General features: G+C 38.0%; 1 protein-coding gene across 1 annotated transcript in view; it reads right to left on the bottom strand.

Annotated features, from left to right (window-relative positions):
- The window catches only part of ENTHD1 (ENTH domain containing 1), a 96,788-nt gene that overhangs the window by 57,220 nt on the left and 22,119 nt on the right, over window positions 1–17,449 (bottom strand). Inside the window, exon 3 of the mRNA XM_047785696.1 lies at window positions 5,926–6,044. Within this exon, the coding sequence (XP_047641652.1) occupies window positions 5,926–6,044 (119 nt within the window). The remainder of the gene's footprint in view (window positions 1–5,925; window positions 6,045–17,449) is intronic.

Genomic DNA, 17,449 nt, shown 5'->3' with positions numbered 1-17,449 from the left:
CCACAGGAACACCAGATCCGAGCCACATCTGCGACCTACACCACAGCTCATGGCAACGCCGGATCGTTAACCCACTGAGCGAGGCCAGGGATTGAACCCACAACCTCATGGTTCCTAGTCGGATACCTTAACCACTGAGCCACAACGGGAACTCCTTTTCATTAATTTAAATTTAAACAGTCACATGTGTCTACTAGTAACGTTATCAAGCAAGTTGTAATATTCAAGAACAGCAGATTGATTATTGAGACTTCTATTAAGTTTATGGATTATTCCCCTGTTCTTTCCCTCCTTGTGGTAAATCTTTTTGAAAAATTAATAATAATGGTGATAATGAAAAAAGAATACAGCACAGCTATGTATACTAATATGGAAATATGTCCACAATACACAGTTTAGTGAAAAAGGCATATTTTGGAACAATCTACATTAAATTAGTGCATTTATTATATAGAAAGATGAAGATATATTGCTTAGTTAAAAATCATACTCCAGAGCAGTGTATCTTGGAGTTCCTGTCATGGTGAAGTGGAAACGAATACGACTAGGAACCATGAGGTTGCGGGTTTGATCCCTGGCCTTGCTCAGTGGGTTAAGGAGCTGGCGTTGCCATGAGATGCGGTGGAGGTTGCAGACGTGGCTCAGATCTGGCATTGCTGTGGCTGTGGTGTAGGCCAGCGGCTACAGCTCTGATTGGACCCCTAGCCTGGGAACCTCCATATGCTGCGGGTGTGGCCCTGAAAAGACAAAAAAACAAAAAACAACCAAAAAAGCCAGAGCAGTGTATCTTAAATAAATCCATTTAGGTAAAAGAAATGTAAGGACACAGAAAATCTCCCCCAAAACTCATAAAAACCTGGTTGTAATAGTTGTCTCTGAGGAAAAGAACTGAACGAGTACAGAGAAATAAAAAGAAACTTTGTTTTCACTCTTTACCCTTTAAACTTTTTTCAATAGTATTTTCTAATTTAAGAAGAATAAAAGCAAAAACATGAAAATAAAGAATGACTTTTAAGCATAAAGCAATGATGCAGAAAAGAGGTAAAAGGATGATGAATTAACATAATTAGAATAAGTAAAATTTCCATTTCTCTAACAGCTTTGATGAGTTCAAATTTTTGCAAATATAACAAAAATGATATGCTAATAGACCTAAGGATAAAAATAATTCACTCTTCACTTAACAAATAATAAACAGAAGCAGTAGAAAACAAACATTTATCTTCTATCACTAGCGATTTAGTTACAACTATCCTCAAGGCTTTGGTCAGCTTAAATTTTGTGTGAACAAATTTATAGCATCCCTGTTGCTATGGTAACAACTGTGACCAAAAAAATCATAACCTCATTGCTGAATCTTCTCAAGCAGGAAAAGAGGAAGGTCTTTTGAGGTGGTGAAAAGCTACAAATAGCCTTATTAATTAGTAAATTTAATAATAAAAATTCTGGACAGTATGCAGAGAGAAAACATCTACATCTAAGTGTCATAAATTTAAAGGATTTCTTTAGTTTTGAAATTATTAGAGGCAAGTACTATTCTGCTTTTGAAAGCCCTATTTTGTTAAGAATTTTATTTACTGCTTTTAGATCATTTTTTCATTTGTAGAAAGAGAAGTGACTAAAGAGCATTCTATTTAAAGTTTTTAAAAGATTTTTTAAGCACTTCTCATTCTGCCTAAGCAATCAACAATATCATTTCTTTCTCATCCTTATTAAGAACATGAGAATTTTCATGTAGATGCAGTACCTTTGGCAACAACAATTATATTTACTATTCAACTTGGTAGGTTTCGTCTTCTGCTACAAAAGCAGACCACTGAAGAGGACATATTGGATTGCATCAACTGCTCCTGACATTAATAATAACAGTGATGCTTGTCAGTAGGATGACAGAACAGTGTTCAGATATAGAAATGCTTTGACAAAGGAAAACATAGCTTTAAACTTCTTTTGAGAGAAGGGCACCATTTTCTCCTCATGGATATAAGATGTGAAATGATATAAATCAATTACTGTGGGTTCCTCTAAAGTAAGAAAAAACAATCATAAGGAGAATTTAAAGGCTGATCCCCCCCCCAAAAAAAAACCCATCTAGATGACATTTTATGTCTTTGTTAGACTCCAAAGCCTATAAAATTGTTCAGGTCTATTCTCTCCGATAAAAGCCATCAGCAGCAAATAAATTCAAATTTTAAAATCATTTTGCCTTACCATCACATCTTTGAAAATAACCTACGTATTTTCAATCTATGGGCTATTGTGCAATTAAGAAACACTGAAATTATCTCATTTGCTTATTTCTTTTTCTATTTTATGTGTGTTTCTCCTTAGGAAGGAAAGCTCAGAGCAGGAGCAAACAAGCCTCTTCTACAGGAAAAGAGGAGAAGGGAGTCAACGGGAGTTAACGTTCTTCATTAACAAGAATTTGGCACCTGAAAATTTAATAATGAATAAAACTAGAAAGGTCTCTAAAGCTTCTATTTAGGAGATTTCCTTCCTATAGGAGAAACACACATAAAACAGAAAAAGAAATAAGCAAATGAGGTAATTTCATATAGTCTTGAGTGGAAAAGGTTTCCAGTCAAGATGGTTCTACATGTTCATACTTTGGGGATACCTTCCTTCTCTAAACACGTGGCAAAACCAGTCTCCTAGGGTGACAAAAAAGAGAGATAAGAAAAATACCCTCTAGCATATTACAGTAAAAGTTAAGTCTTTTCAGCAGTGGTGTTAATACAATTGGTTATCTATATGGAAAAAAAAATTTAAGAATTATACTTTATTACCCCGTATACAAAATTAAATCAAAAAAGATTGCAGACCTAAATGCAAAACATAAAACTATAAAGTTTTTCAAGAAAACACGGGCGAAAACCTACAAAATCTTGGATTAGACAGAGTTCTTAGCTAAAACATCAAAAGCATGATACATTAAATTAAAAATTCATAAACTGGACTTCACCAAAATTTAAAACTGTTGCTCTGTTAAGATACTGTTAAAAAGAAAAGACAAGCCAAAGACTGGAAGAAAATATATGTAGGTCACATCTATGACAAAGGGCTTGAATCCAGCATATATGAAGAACTCTCAAAATTCAATGGTAAAAAACAATCTAATTAGAAAAGTGGGCAAAAGAAATGAATATATATATTTAACCAAAGAAAAGTTATGGAGTTCCCATCATGGCTCAGTGTTTAACGAATCCGACTAGGAACCATGAGATTGTGGGTTCGATCCCTGGCCTTGCTCAGTGGGTTAAGGATCTGGCGTTGCTGTGATCTGTGGTGTAGGTTGCAGACGTGGCTCAGATCCCTCGTTGCTGTGGCTATGGTGTAGGCTGACAGCTACAGCTCTGATTACACCCCTAGCCTGGGAATATCCATATGCCACAGGAGCAGCCCTAGAAATGGCAAAAGACAAAAAAAAAAAAAAAAAGAAGTTATGATGGCACAAATAAGCACATGAAAAGATGTTCAATATCATCAGCCATTGGGAAACACAAATTAAAACCACAATGAGGCGTTCCTGTCATGGCGCAGTGGTTAACAAATCCGACTAGGAACCACGAGGTTGCGGGTTCGGTCCCTGCCCTTGCTCAGTGGGTTAAGGACCCGGAGTTGCCATGAGCTATGGTGTAGGTCACAGACTCAGCTCGGATCCAGCGTTGCTGTGGCTCTGGTGTAGGCCAGTGGCTACAGCTCCGATTAGACCCCCTAGCCTGGGAACCTCCACATGCCGTGAGAGCGGCCCAAGAAATGGCAAAAAGACAAAAAAGACAAAAAAAAAACAAAAAACCCACAATGAGGAGTTCCCTTCATGGCTCAGTGGTTAATGAACCTAAGATCTATGAGGATGCAGGTTCAATCCCTGGCCTAGCTCAGTGGGTTAAGGATCCGACGTTGCCATGAGGCTCAGATCCTACGTTGCTATGGCTGTGGTTTAGGCCGGTAGCTGCAGCTCCAATTGGACCTCTAGCCTGGGAACCTCCATATGCTGCGGATGCCACCCTAAAAAGACAAAAAAAACCCAAAAAAACAAAAAAAAAAAACGCAATGAAATATCACTAGAAACCTAGCAGAATAACTAAAATAAAAATAGTGGTAGGAATTCCTGTCGTGGCGCAGTGATTAACGAATCCAACTAGGAACCATGAGGTTGCGGGTTCGGTCCCTGCCCTTGCTCAGTGGGTTAACGATCCGGCGTTGCTGTGAGCTGTGGTGTAGGTTGCAGACGCGGCTCGGATCCCGCATTGCTGTGGCTCTGGCGTAGGCTGGCGGCTACAGTTCTGATTTGACCCCTAGCCTGGGAACCTCCATATGCCTCGGGAGTGGCCCAAAGAAATAGCAAAAAGACAAAAAAAAAAAATATATATATATATATAGTGGTAATACCAAAATACCCCAAGTTGGTGAGGATGCAGAGAAACCGGATCTCTCATACACAGCCAGTGGACATAAAATGGTATAGCCACACTGGAAAACAATTTGACAGTTTCTTAAAAAACCTAGTATGCACTCACCATACAATCCAGCAATCATACTTTTGGATATTTACCCCAGATATAAGAAAACTTTACCTACAAAAATATGTACACCAAAGTTCACAGCAGCTTTATTCATTAACTGCCCCAAACTGGAAACATTCCACTATCCCTCAGTGGGAGAACGGTTGAATAAACTCCTGTACATCTATACTATGGGATGCTATTCAACGATAAAAAGGGATGAATTTGTTGCTGTTGTTTTGTATTGTCTCCCATGGCATGTGGCAGCTTCTGGGCCAGGGATTGAACCTGTGCCACAACAGCATCCTGAGCCACAGCAGTGCCCTGAGCCACAGAAGTGACAACCCCGGATCCTTAACCCATTGAGCCTCTAGGGAATTCTAAAGCATGAATTATTGATTCATACAACTGAATGGATCTCAAGAGCATTATATCAAGTTAAAAAACAAAATCTCAAAGGTTACATATTGTCTGAGTCCACTTACGTAACATTCTAGAGATAACAAAACTATAGAGATGGAGAAAGGATTCACGATTGCCAGTATGTGGGACTGGGAGGATGGGATGAACAGTGTGAGGAACTTCTTTTGTGGTGATAGAACAGTTCTGTATCTTGATTTTGGTGCTGATTATTGGCATTTATACTTAGGATAAAATTACACAGAATCTCCCCCACTCCCAACGCACCCACACGATGCAGGTTAAAAAATGAATACTGAACTGAAAATCTGAAAACTGAATAAGGTCTGTAGTCTAGCTAGCATAATACACCAATATCTATTTTCTGGTTCTGATATTGTACTACAGCTATATAGATGACAACACTGGGGAAACACTGGGTGAAGGGTACAAGAGATTCTGTACTATTTCTGCAACATCTTTAAGGCTATAATTATTTCCCAGTAAGAAGTTTTTTTGTATGAGTAGAGAAAGATGGGCTGTTGATAAGTTAAATATTGCTTATCCACAGGGATGCAAATAAGACCCCTCTTTTACACTATACAGTAAAATTCTAGAGGGCATAAACATTTGAACATTTAGAAGAAAAAAATGAGATCTTTATTAGGATAAAAAAGAATTTCTTAAGATTTTTTAAAAGTACAAACTACAAAGGAAAAGTTTGATACTTTAACTTTATTCTTATTTAAAATTCTGTATAATAGAAGACATCAAAAACAAAGTTAAACGACAACCACAGTTTCTCTTAGAACACACGAAGCTGGAAAAAGCAAGGGACAAATTCTCCCCTAGGGCCTCCAGAAAAGGATGCAGCACTGCAGACGCTTGATTCTAGCCCAGCGAAACCTGGGTCAGACTTCTAGCCTCCAGAACTGTAAAATACTACATGTGTGTTGATTTCAGGCACTCATATTGTCGTAATTTGTTGGAGCAGCAATAGGAAACTACTATAATGACTTACCTCTGTTGATTTCCAAGCATTAATCTTGAGTGGCAGCATTTCCTGAGACAACACAGTTTCACTTGGCAACTGAATGTCATGACAATGCTCTTGTTTCAATCTTGTCTTGGAAGTGGTTTCTGTCAACAACATAAAGCTAAGATTTTACTTTGGCAAAAAACAGTCGTATTCTTACATTAGCTCACAATTTTAAGTTAATCACTTCTGAAGATCCGTTTTGTCTCCAAAATATACACCATGATTATTAATCACTTAATATATCCCTTTATTTATTTATTTATTTATTTGACTTTTTGCTATTTCTTTGGGCCACTCCCAAGGCATATGGAGGTTCCCAGGCTAGGGGTCGAATCGGAACTTTCATTCCTATGTTAATTACTATGTAAACAAAAGTATCAGTACCAACTCATTCCAGCATATTATGGGGTATAACAAAAAACAAAAGAAATCTGTCTTCAAACTGGTGTCTGTGGGAGCAGTTAAAGACTTCCCGAAGGCTATGTGGGCACAGACAGCTTTACAGGACTCCATTTCCAGATCCACAAGTTCTGGAAAGTACATATTCTTATCAAAAACTGATCTGCCTGAGAACGCAACTTGTAGAAGTATCTAGCTATTTCTTTTCCCTTTCCCTTTCACAATCAATTTTCTCCTATTTTACGAAGAAAGACATTTTCTTTACCCATCTTATTATGGTGCATCTTCCCTTAAGGTATAAGCAGAAGAGCCTCAAAGGCAACAAATAATAGTTAAAAAAAAAAAAAAAAAGACTGGTATGATGAAGCTTCCTTTAATCAAGGCATGAAAAACCCAAAATACAGCTTCAAAGTTTGTCCTGTCTCACACATATGTCTTTTATGGCAAGGCATGGCTTAAGCACAGGTCTTTGGGTCCACACCAGAATGTGCGGTACTCAGATACCTTACAGCATGGAGGAGCAGGACTGCTGATCAGTTTCATCTAACATCTCCATGCTTTGGATCTGTCTGTGCTGTCAAAGAATGCAACATTCGGAGGAAGAGCCCCATGAGAGAAAAGCAAAGAAAGCACTGGAGGCAGAGGCACCTTATTTCACCAATGCAACAAACACAGGGCAAGGCTTCACGCCTTAGCTATTTATCTTAAGAATTCAGGGGTGTAAATATAACCAGAGCGATATCTGTTTACATATCTATTTGAATAAAGTAAGGTGTTTTCCGAAAGTTTAAATCTGATTCAACTGGTTGTTTTAACAATGAGGTCTGGCTTTGCCACTACATAAATATGGTAAATGTTTACCAATAAGTGAATGAAACAAATCTGCAGTTCTGAAGAGCTGATGAAAAAACATTTAAAGCATATGACACAACAAAATCATTTTCCCAAAAATTATACTGTAAATAGCGTTTTTATTTTTCCCACACATTCTGAGTATATTGGGTTGAAGTGTAACCAGTATACTTAATAGTCATTTGGTACATTTTAGTAAAAGTTTTTTTGGTATTATTTCCAAAAATCGAGAATGTAAACTGTTCCTAATGACTGTTTAACAAGTCTTTTCCTAAGCAGGGTATTTCCAATCCTTTGCTTTCAACAACATTGAAGAAAGACCTAATCAAGTTAACAGTTGACAAGAGAGATGAAAAACACTTTTATAATAAGTCACTACATAATTTTTGGCATATTACTGGGAAGGAATTCATAGAATTGACTGACATTTCTATAATTAAACACCTTCTATTCCCACCTACAATTTTATGTGAACAAGTCTTCTCAGCATGCACATCTATAAATACGTAACACAGAAACAGAATTCGTGCTGAACCCTGTTTATTCCAAGCAATAAGTAATATTCATGGGTGGGTAAATGAACAGTTCTATGTATCCCATAAAAGTCCAATAAAATGGTATTATGTTTGATAAGTATTTATAAAATTTATAATAGATATATGTGGTTTTGATCGATCATGTACTAAAAATACTTGTAATGATAAGTCAATCTAGAGGGAGTATTTTGCCACTTAAAAGCCTCTGGTCACAGACAATTTAAAAAATAATTTCAGTTTACATACGCATTTCACATAGAGAAGATTTTCAAGCAAAAACTTACTTTCTATTACGATAAAATTCTGTGGAAGGTGTGGAATAGAAATATGACTTCAAGGAGAAAAGACTTCAAGAATGATATAAAATTTCCAACAATTAAAGAGGACCATGTATTTTTTTTCAAATGAATGACTATAGGATAGCAAACACAATAGTATTTAGATTCCTTTAAATACTCTTGAAAGTCTCCTGTACTAATTTTGTTTTGTCCTTTTTTTTTTTTTTTTTTTTGGCCATGCCCCCAGCATGCAGAAGTTCCCAGGCCAAGGATCCAACCCAAGCCACAGCAGTGACAATGCCAAATCTTTAATCACTAAGCCACCAGGGAACCCCAGTTTTGTCCTTAATGTTAGTATTTTGAATTACATTCTTTTCATTTACTTAAAGTTAAAACAAAATTTCACATGTCCACTTAGAAATGTATAAGGAGGTATATAAGTTTTCAAAAATCACTTTAGCGGTTATGGAAAACAAATAGCCTAGTCCTTGCCTTTAAAAAGTTTATAGCCTGACTAGTGAGATGAGTATAACATACAGGTTTATAGGAAACAGAGGAGAATAGGCCAAACTTTCTTAAAATGACTAACTTTAAGAATAGACATTCTAAAGAGGAAAAAAAATCAATGTGCACCAGAGTCTCAGAAAGAGCCTCAAACAGGAAACAAAATTTGAACGAGGCTTTGAAGGATGGCTAGGATCCTGATAAATACAGAGGAAGAGATTACTTACTGCAAGCAGAAGGAACTCATGAACAAAAGGAGCGAGTGTGGTACAAACTAAAGACACCGAAGAATAGGGACTTTGCATTTATGGCTGTAACTTTTCATCTTTTTTTGTAACTTCATAGGAAAATAAATCATTAAAATGAGCTTATTTTGGACTTGGAGATTTTATAATTAATACTGGCAAACAGTGTAGTTTGAGGCTTAAATCATCTATGTACTTTCAACTGATTTAATTAGGAACTATATTCTCGCTCTTTGAGCATTCAGCAACATATTATCCTTGAAATGGTATGGACTCAAGTTTTAGACATCACCAAAGTGGATTAATAAAAATTTCAGGAAGTCAATTTTGAAGTTAAGTGTGAGGAAACTGAAGCATAGCAAGAACTGTGGAAGAAAAAAAATATCTTGCATATTTGGAGATGCGTTTTATTAGCCTAGAATAGCTAAAATGTTATAAGACTACATTAAATAATCTTACGGGGCAAGAAGGAAGGCAATTAGAACATAGTGAATCTATGGAAATTCATTTAGAAGTTTTTTTTTAGTATTAGGACAACACTGGAAGTGAGGTGTGCTTAATTAAATTAGGTGATTACACAACATTTCTTTCTGGATTTTCACAAGCAAGTGCAGGGGAAGCACACCCATCACACATTTAACTTCTTAATGGAAACGAAGTCCCTTGTTTATCACAAGCTTTTTATCAATTGAGGCTGTGAAGTCATAGCCAAGGAGGACGAGTATGTGAATGAGAAACCTCAAAGGAAAAAGTGAAGCTGCTGCAGGAAATGATGCTATCGAGTCACTCGATGATGAGTGCTCAGATACCAAGGCTGTAGGTACTTCGCAGAAACTAGAGAGAAGCTAGAGATGTCACGGAGCCTGCACCACTCAGATAACGCCACAAAGCAGAGCGGGTGAACCCTGTGATATTTCTCAGTTGAGATATCAAACTGACATTCAAACTATTAGACATTAACGATGCAACAGCACATTTTGGAAATGAAAAGCCCCATAAATTTCCAAATTGTTCTATTTATTATTTAACAACTAATAGACATGGTTGCTCTGTCTTGGCAGTGTCCTTTTAGGTATAATTTAAATAAACTTAGTCATTTACCTAACACAATTAATTTTAAAAAATAAATGTATCAGGAGTTCCCGTCGTGGCGCAGTGGTTAACGAATGCGATTAGGAACCATGAGGTTGCGGGTTCGGTCCCGGCTCTTGCTCAGTGGGTTAACGATCCGGCGTTGCCGTGAGCTGTGGTGTAGGTTGCAGACGCGGCTCGGATCCCATGTTGCTGTGGCTCTGGCGTAGGCCGGTGGCTGCAGCTCCCATTCGACCCCTAGCCTGGGAACCTCCATATGCCGAGGGAGCGGCCCAAGAAATAGCAACAACAACAACAACAAAAGACAAAAATAAATAAATAAATAAATGTATCAATCACAGAAAATATCCAGTGGGCTAGTGAAGAACTGATAAAATTTAAACGTCTCAGAGTTCCTATCCTGGCTCATCAGAAATGAATCTGACTAGCATCCATGAGGACACAGATTCGATCCCTGGCCTTGATCCGTGGGTTAAGGATCAACCATTGCTGTGAGCTGTGGTGTAAGTTGCAGATGTGGCTTGGATCTGGTGTTGCTGTGTCTGTGGTGTAAGCCAGTGGCTACAGCTCTGATTTGACCCCTAGCCTGGGAACCTCCATATGCTGAGGGTACGGCTCTAAAAAGACCGAAAAGAAAAAAAAAAAAAAGATTTTAAAGGCCCAGGTAAGTTTATATTTCACTTTTGCAGAATCATGAGTTTGGATCTTTAACAATTTCACTGTCTTAAAGCAAACTTACAGAAAAATGCAAGAATAGCACAAAGAATTCTCATCCAGATCCACCAACTGTTAACATTTTGCCCCATTTGCTTTACAATTCTTTCTTCATTTATGTACATATCACTGTCCTAAATCCTCAATCTTAAGGCAAAGCTATTGTTGTAGGTTAGGTTCCCCAGAGAAACAGACTCTGAGACTCAGATGCGAGCGAGGGGGATTCTTTAGGGAGAACTCTCAGAAACAACACCTGTGAGTGCTGAGGGAGGTAATGTGTTTGCATCAGAGGCCAATCTTTCTAGGTGCCCTGGGGCTGGACTGGCTCTTCAAAGTTGTCCTGCCTTGAAGCAAGGGCATGGGCCCCAGGTCCACGAGTCACTGAAAGGTTCTCTCAGGGAGGGGGCATCACCATAGGCAAAGAGGCTTTCCTCAGCTGTTGGGAATTTGAAGAGAAGTCAGCTGACACCCCTCAGGGTCAGCTTTCCCAGCAGCCTAGGGAATAAGCGCCTTGATACTGAAGTGGGATCTGGGACAAAATGCATGGCACCCACGACTGACATTACCTCTATGATTCTGCATTATTAATCTGCTCCTATTTTTAAAAATTTATTACTATTATCTTTTGGCTGTGCCTGCAGCAGACAGAAGTTCCAGGGCCAGGGATCAAACCCAAGCCACAGCAGTGACAACACCAGACTCTCAACTCACTGAGCCACCAAGAAACTCCTTACTCTGCTCCTATTTACTTAGGACAAATGTTTCAGAGGGACAGGAGAGAGAATGCAAGTATGGTAAATCTTTTTCGAAAGGAGAATTTTGAGATTAGCAGGAAAAAGCACTTTTTAAAAAAATGAAAACAGAAAGGATAAGGAATCAGAAAGCAGAGATGTTTAGGGGTTTTTTTAATTAGATTTGAAATAGGTAGATAAGAAAAAGGACAAACTTTTGTTAAGAGGAGATCTTAAAAAGGAGGTTGAGGTAATTTTACTTGAGCATTTTGCTAACAACAGCATACACAATTTGAGACATTGCCAGTAGTTCTTACTTAGTGATAAACAGGGAAACCCATAAACCGTATTAAATGCTCAGCTACAGTGACGAGGAGAAATAACAATCGCTACAAAAGCAGGTCTAAATATTCAGTAGCTGACTCCTGGGTTAAGACAACAGAGTAAAACTGTAATACAGAATTTCCATCACCAAATAACGAGATTTTTCCCCCCAAAGTCAAAACTAATAAAAAAAAAATTACAACAGCAACTGACAGGGAAACAGATGTAACTGAAAGTAATTTTAAAAGAAACAAACAAAAAAAATAACCAGTGGCCAAGAAAAGAAACAAAATCTAGGACATCTCTCTCCCAAAGGTGATTCTGATGAGTCAAGTCAATGAGATTTTGGAGATTTCTCATCAATATCCTCATATCTGGAAAAAAGGGAACTGAATGGACAATGCTTTTTTCCCTCCTTATGACTGAGAAGAGGTGGAAACAACTAAAGGGGAAAAAAAATAGGTGTAACATAGTAAATAAAGATGCTGACACTTTAATGAAAGTGAAAGCCACAATTTCACACTGAACTGGGTGAATGAGCTGAAGCTGAGGTTATCCTCCCACTTGACGGGAACAGTGGACTTTTCCCAACTTCACAGAATGAGCAGGATCTCGTACAAAAGACTCAGATGTTAGAGCAGAACCCAGGTATTCTAAACAAGATTGCATGTGGCCTAATGAGGGCTCCCACGCCTCCTTACTCCAGGAAAGTGGATGAAATAAACAGTCCACAAACTGCAACTCGGTGGAGAAAATAAACTGTTCTCAGATATGTTGGAAAGAGTCAAGAAATCACTAAGTGCGACCTGAGCAAATAACCACCAAAGTCTATTGTGCTATACAGTACTTGTATTAACCCACCTGCTGCTTACAACTATAAGAGGAACTGTTTTACAGAGGATGAAATTGCAGCATGAAGTTTGAAGGAGCATGTTACAATCCACACAATTTGAGTCAGGATTCAAATCCAGGTAGTATGGCTCCAGAACTTGAGTGCTTAACCAAGACTCTCTAATGCCTTCAAAATAGTGTCCAGTCAGAGCTGCCTGAGAATTAGCAAGATATGAAGAAACGACCTGGCAACTAAACAAATATATTCCAGTAGAATAAAGGAAACAAGAGGAGGAAGAGGGGAGGAGGGAACAAAGCAGGGGGAGGGAAAGGGGGGAGAGATGGTATGCCCCCCCAAAGATTCCAAACATAGAAGAAAATGTAGCACAAGAACAGAAGGAAATTCCTCACAATATGGCATAACTTTTTTAAGTTATTGTAAACTGTGTATTTTCATATATTTCATTTTATAATTGTTTGTTGCTACTATTTAACAGCAGAGGGTTAAGCATTTTTATTTATTTATTTTTTATTTTTTTTGTCTTTTTTCGATTTCTTGGGCTGTTCCCTCGGCATATGGAGGTTCCCAGGCTAGGGGTCGAATTGGAGCTGTAGCCACCAGCCTACGCCAGAGCCACAGCAACATGGGATCCGAGCCACGTCTGCGACCTACACCACAGCTCACGGCAACACTGGATCCTTAACCCACTGAGCAAGGCCAGGGATCAAACCCTCAACCTCGTGGTTCCTAGTCAGATTCGTTAACCACTGAGCCACGACGGGAACTCCGGTTAAGCATTTTTAGAAATGTTTCTTGGCCTTACATGTTTCCTCCTCTGTTTTAGGAAATGCTTTTATATCTCCTTCCTATTTTTTAGTTGGGCTGATTTATAGGAATTCTTTATACAGTCTGGAAACTAATCCTTGTCAGTTACATGTGTCACAAATTTTTCTCCTAGTTTGTGACTGTCTTTTTCACTTTTTTATATGCTATTATTTGATGAAGAGAAAATACGTTTTATTTAATTGAAGTATAGTTGATTTACAACGTATCAATGTCTGCTGTACAGCAAGGTGCTTCGGTTATACACATTCTTTTTAATATTCTTTTCCATTATGGTTTATCATAGAATATTGAATATAGTTCCCTATGCTATAGAATAGAACTGTTTATCCATTCTGTATATACCTTACATCTGCTAACGCCACCCTCCCACTCCATCGCTCCCCCAACCCCTTCCCCCTTGGCAACCACAAGTCTGTTCTCTATGTCTGTGAGTCTATTTCTATTTTGGGGATAGGTTCATTTGTGTCATATTTTAGATTCCACATATGTGATATCATATGGTATTTGTCTTTCTCTTTCTGACATTTCAATTAATATGATAACCTCTAGGTCTATCCCTATTGCTGTAAATGACATTATTTCATTCTTTTTTATGGCTGAGTAATATTCCAGTGTGTGGTGTGTGTGTGTGTGTGTGTGTGTGTGTGTGTGTGTACCACATCTTTATCCATTCATCTGTCAATGGACATTTAGCTTGTTTCTGTGTCTTGGCTATTGTAAGTAGTGCTTCTATGAACCCAGGGGTGCATGTATCTATTTGAACTATAGTTTTGTCTATGTATATGCCCAGGAATGGGACTGCTAGGTCATACAGTAATTCTGTTTTTAATTTTTTGAGGAAGCTTCATACTGTTTTCCAAAGTGGTTGCATCAATTTACAGTCTCACCAACAGTGTAGGAGGGTTTCCTTTTCTCCACACCCTCTTCAGAATTTGTTTGTATACTTTTTAACGAAGGCCAACCTGACCAGTGTGAGGTGGAACCTCACTGTAGTTTTGATTCACATTTCTCTAATCATGAGCAATGGTGAGCATCTTTTCATGTGTCTACTAGCCAGCTCTATGTCTTCTTTGGAGAATGTCTATTTAGGTCTTCTGTCCCTTTTTCGATTGGGTTGTTTGTTTTTTTGTTGTTGAGTTGTATGAGCTGTTTGTATATTTTGGAAATTAAGCCCTTGTCAGTTGCATCATTGGCAAACATTTTCTCCCATTCCGTAGGTTGTCTTTTTGTTCTGTTTATGATTTCCTTCGCTATGTAAAGGCTTCTAATTTGATTAGGTCCCATTTATTTTTATTTCTATTGCCTTGGGAGAATGACCTAAGAAAACAGTGGTACGATTTATGTCAGAGAATGTTTTGCCTATGATCTCTTCTAGGAGTTTTATGGTGTCATGTCTTATGCTTAAGTCTTTAAGCCATTTTGAGTTTATTTTTGTGCATAGTGTGAGGGTGTGTTCTCACTTCACTGATTTACATGCAGCTGTCTAATTTTCCCAGCACCTCGTGCTGAAAAAACTGTCTTTTTTCCATTGTATACTCTTGCCTTCTTTGTCAAAGATTAATTGACCATAGGTGTGTGGGTTTATTTTAGTGCTTTAAATTTAAGAAGGCTTTTGTTTTTTGTTTTTGTCTTTTTGCCTTTTCTAGGGCCACTCCGGCAGCACATGCAGGTTCCCAGGCTAGGGGGTCTAATCGGAGCTGTAGCCACCAGCCTGCATCACAGCCACAGCAAAGCAGGATCCAAGCCGTGTCTGCGACCTACACCACAGCTCACGGCAACGCCGGATCATTAACCCACTGAGCAAGGCCAGGGATAGAACCCGCAACCTCATAGTTCCTAGTCGGATTCGTTAACCACTGCACCATGACGGGAACTCCTAAGAAGGTTTTAAAATTTAATATAGTTTTATTAGTTTTGTGTTACTGCCAAAAATTACCACAAACTTAGTGGCTCAAAACAACACCCATTCATTATGTCACAGTTCCGTAGGTCAGAAGCCCAGGCAGGCTTGTCTAGGTTCTCTGTTCAAGTCTTACAAGGCCAAAATCAAGGTGTCAGCCAAGCTGGAGTCTTATTTGGAGAGTCTAGGGAAGAATATACTTCCAAGATCATTCTGGTTGTTGGGAGAATTCAGTTCCTTACGGTTCTAGGACTAAGGTCCCCATTTCCTTGCTGGTTGGCAACCAGGAATCACTCTCAGCTTCTAAAAACCACTTGGTTTCCTTATCACTCCACCTTCAAGCCAGTAACGTGAATCAAACACTTCTCACTCTGGAAATCTCTACTTCTTCTCCCACCAGCTGGGAAAAAACTCCTCTGCTTTTAAAGCATTCATGTGATTAGATTAAGCCTACCTGGATAGGCTACCTACAATGCAACATAATCATGGGAGTGATAATTCATCATATTCACAGGTTATACTCACAAAGGGGAGGGGATTATAAAAGCAGGGGTCACTGGAGTTTACTCACTGAATTCTGCCTACCGCAGTAGTCACATTTATAAATACTTTTTTAAATAGTTTGCACTTTTGGGGTTATGTTTAAGAAAGCCTTCCCTATCCCAATGTGAAAAAAAATATTCTCCTATATTTTCCTTCAAAATATTTTGAAGTTTTGTTTTTTATGTTTAAGTCCTTAGGTCCTCTAGAATTTGTTTTTGCACATGATATGAGATAGAGGCCTAAATTCATTTTTTTCAACATAGATACATAATTGCCCTGGTATTTATTATCAGTTCATCCTCTCCTCACCAATGTGAAATGTCACCTCCGTCATACACTAAGATAACATAGTTATAAAGGTCTGTTTGGGGAGCTCTATAGTTTGTTCCATGCACCTATTCTTGTACCAATGCCACACTGCCATGATTGCTATTGTTTATTCTTGTTATCTAGAAAGGCAAGCCCTCCACATTATTCCTTTTCAGGAATGTTTTAGATATGCTTGACATTTTGACCCTTTCAGATAAATTTTGGAATCAGCTCATCAAATTGAATTTTTAAAATCCTTTTAGGATTTTGATTGTAATTGCACTGAATCAATGATTCTCCATCAGCAGTAATTTTGGTCCCCAGGGGACACTTAACCAATGTTTTTGGTTCTTACAAAAGGAAGGGATGTGTGCTAACAGTATCTTGTGGGTAGAGGCCAGAGATAATGCTAAACATCCTACACTGCACAGGACAGCCCCACGACAAAGAACTATCTGGCTTAAAATGTCAATTGTCCCAAGTTCGAGAAACCCTCCACTCAATTTATGCAATTTGGAGATAAGTGATACTTACATTTTTGAGTATTTCAATAAACAATATATTTTGAACTTATAGCCAACCATCTTGCTAAAAAACTCTTTAATATTTCTACGTCTGTAGATCTTTTCAAGTTTGCTATGTGAAAATCTTTTCATGTGCAAATAAATTTATTTCTTCCATTTATTTTGAACTTATAGCCAACCATCTTGCTAAAAAACTCTTTAATATTTCTACGTCTGTAGATCTTTTCAAGTTTGCTATATGAAAATCTTTTCATGTGCAAATAAATTTATTTCTTCCATTTCAGTACTTAATACTTTTTTTTTTGTCTTTTTGCCATCTCTTGGGCCACTCCCACGGCATATGGAGGTTTCCAGGCTAGGAGTTGAATCGGAGCTGTAGCCACCAGCCTACACCAGAGCCACAGCAATGCAGGATCCGAGCCACATCTGCGACCTACACCACAGCTCACGGCAACGCCGGATCGTTAACCCACTGAGCAAGACCAGGGATTGAACCCACAACCTCATGGTTCCTAGTCGGATTCGTTAACCACTGAGCCATGACGGGAACTCCAATACTTAATGCTTTTAATTTCACTTATTTGTTTTTTTGTCAGGCTAGAGCCTCCATTATACAACTGAATAGAAGGAGAATGGGAAACTTTTCTTCTACCTGATTCCAAATACAGTACCTCCACATACAAACATATGGAAATTTATAATTTACATTTTACCTAAATTGGATTTTTGCTAGAAAAAGTGGTCTGATACAGATTCTTTGAAATGTTGAGACTTTCTTTATAGCATATATAATCAATTATAACATCCATATTTTAAAAAATGTTTTATTTACTTAACCTATCAATAATTGAGAGATTTTTATTTTTATTATTTTTTA

This window comes from Phacochoerus africanus, chromosome 7 (assembly GCF_016906955.1).
Source record: "Phacochoerus africanus isolate WHEZ1 chromosome 7, ROS_Pafr_v1, whole genome shotgun sequence".
In the NCBI taxonomy this organism is placed as follows: Eukaryota; Metazoa; Chordata; class Mammalia; order Artiodactyla; family Suidae; genus Phacochoerus; species Phacochoerus africanus.
Note: the sequence above shows the minus strand (reverse complement) of the source record. Positions and strands in the feature narration are given on the sequence as shown.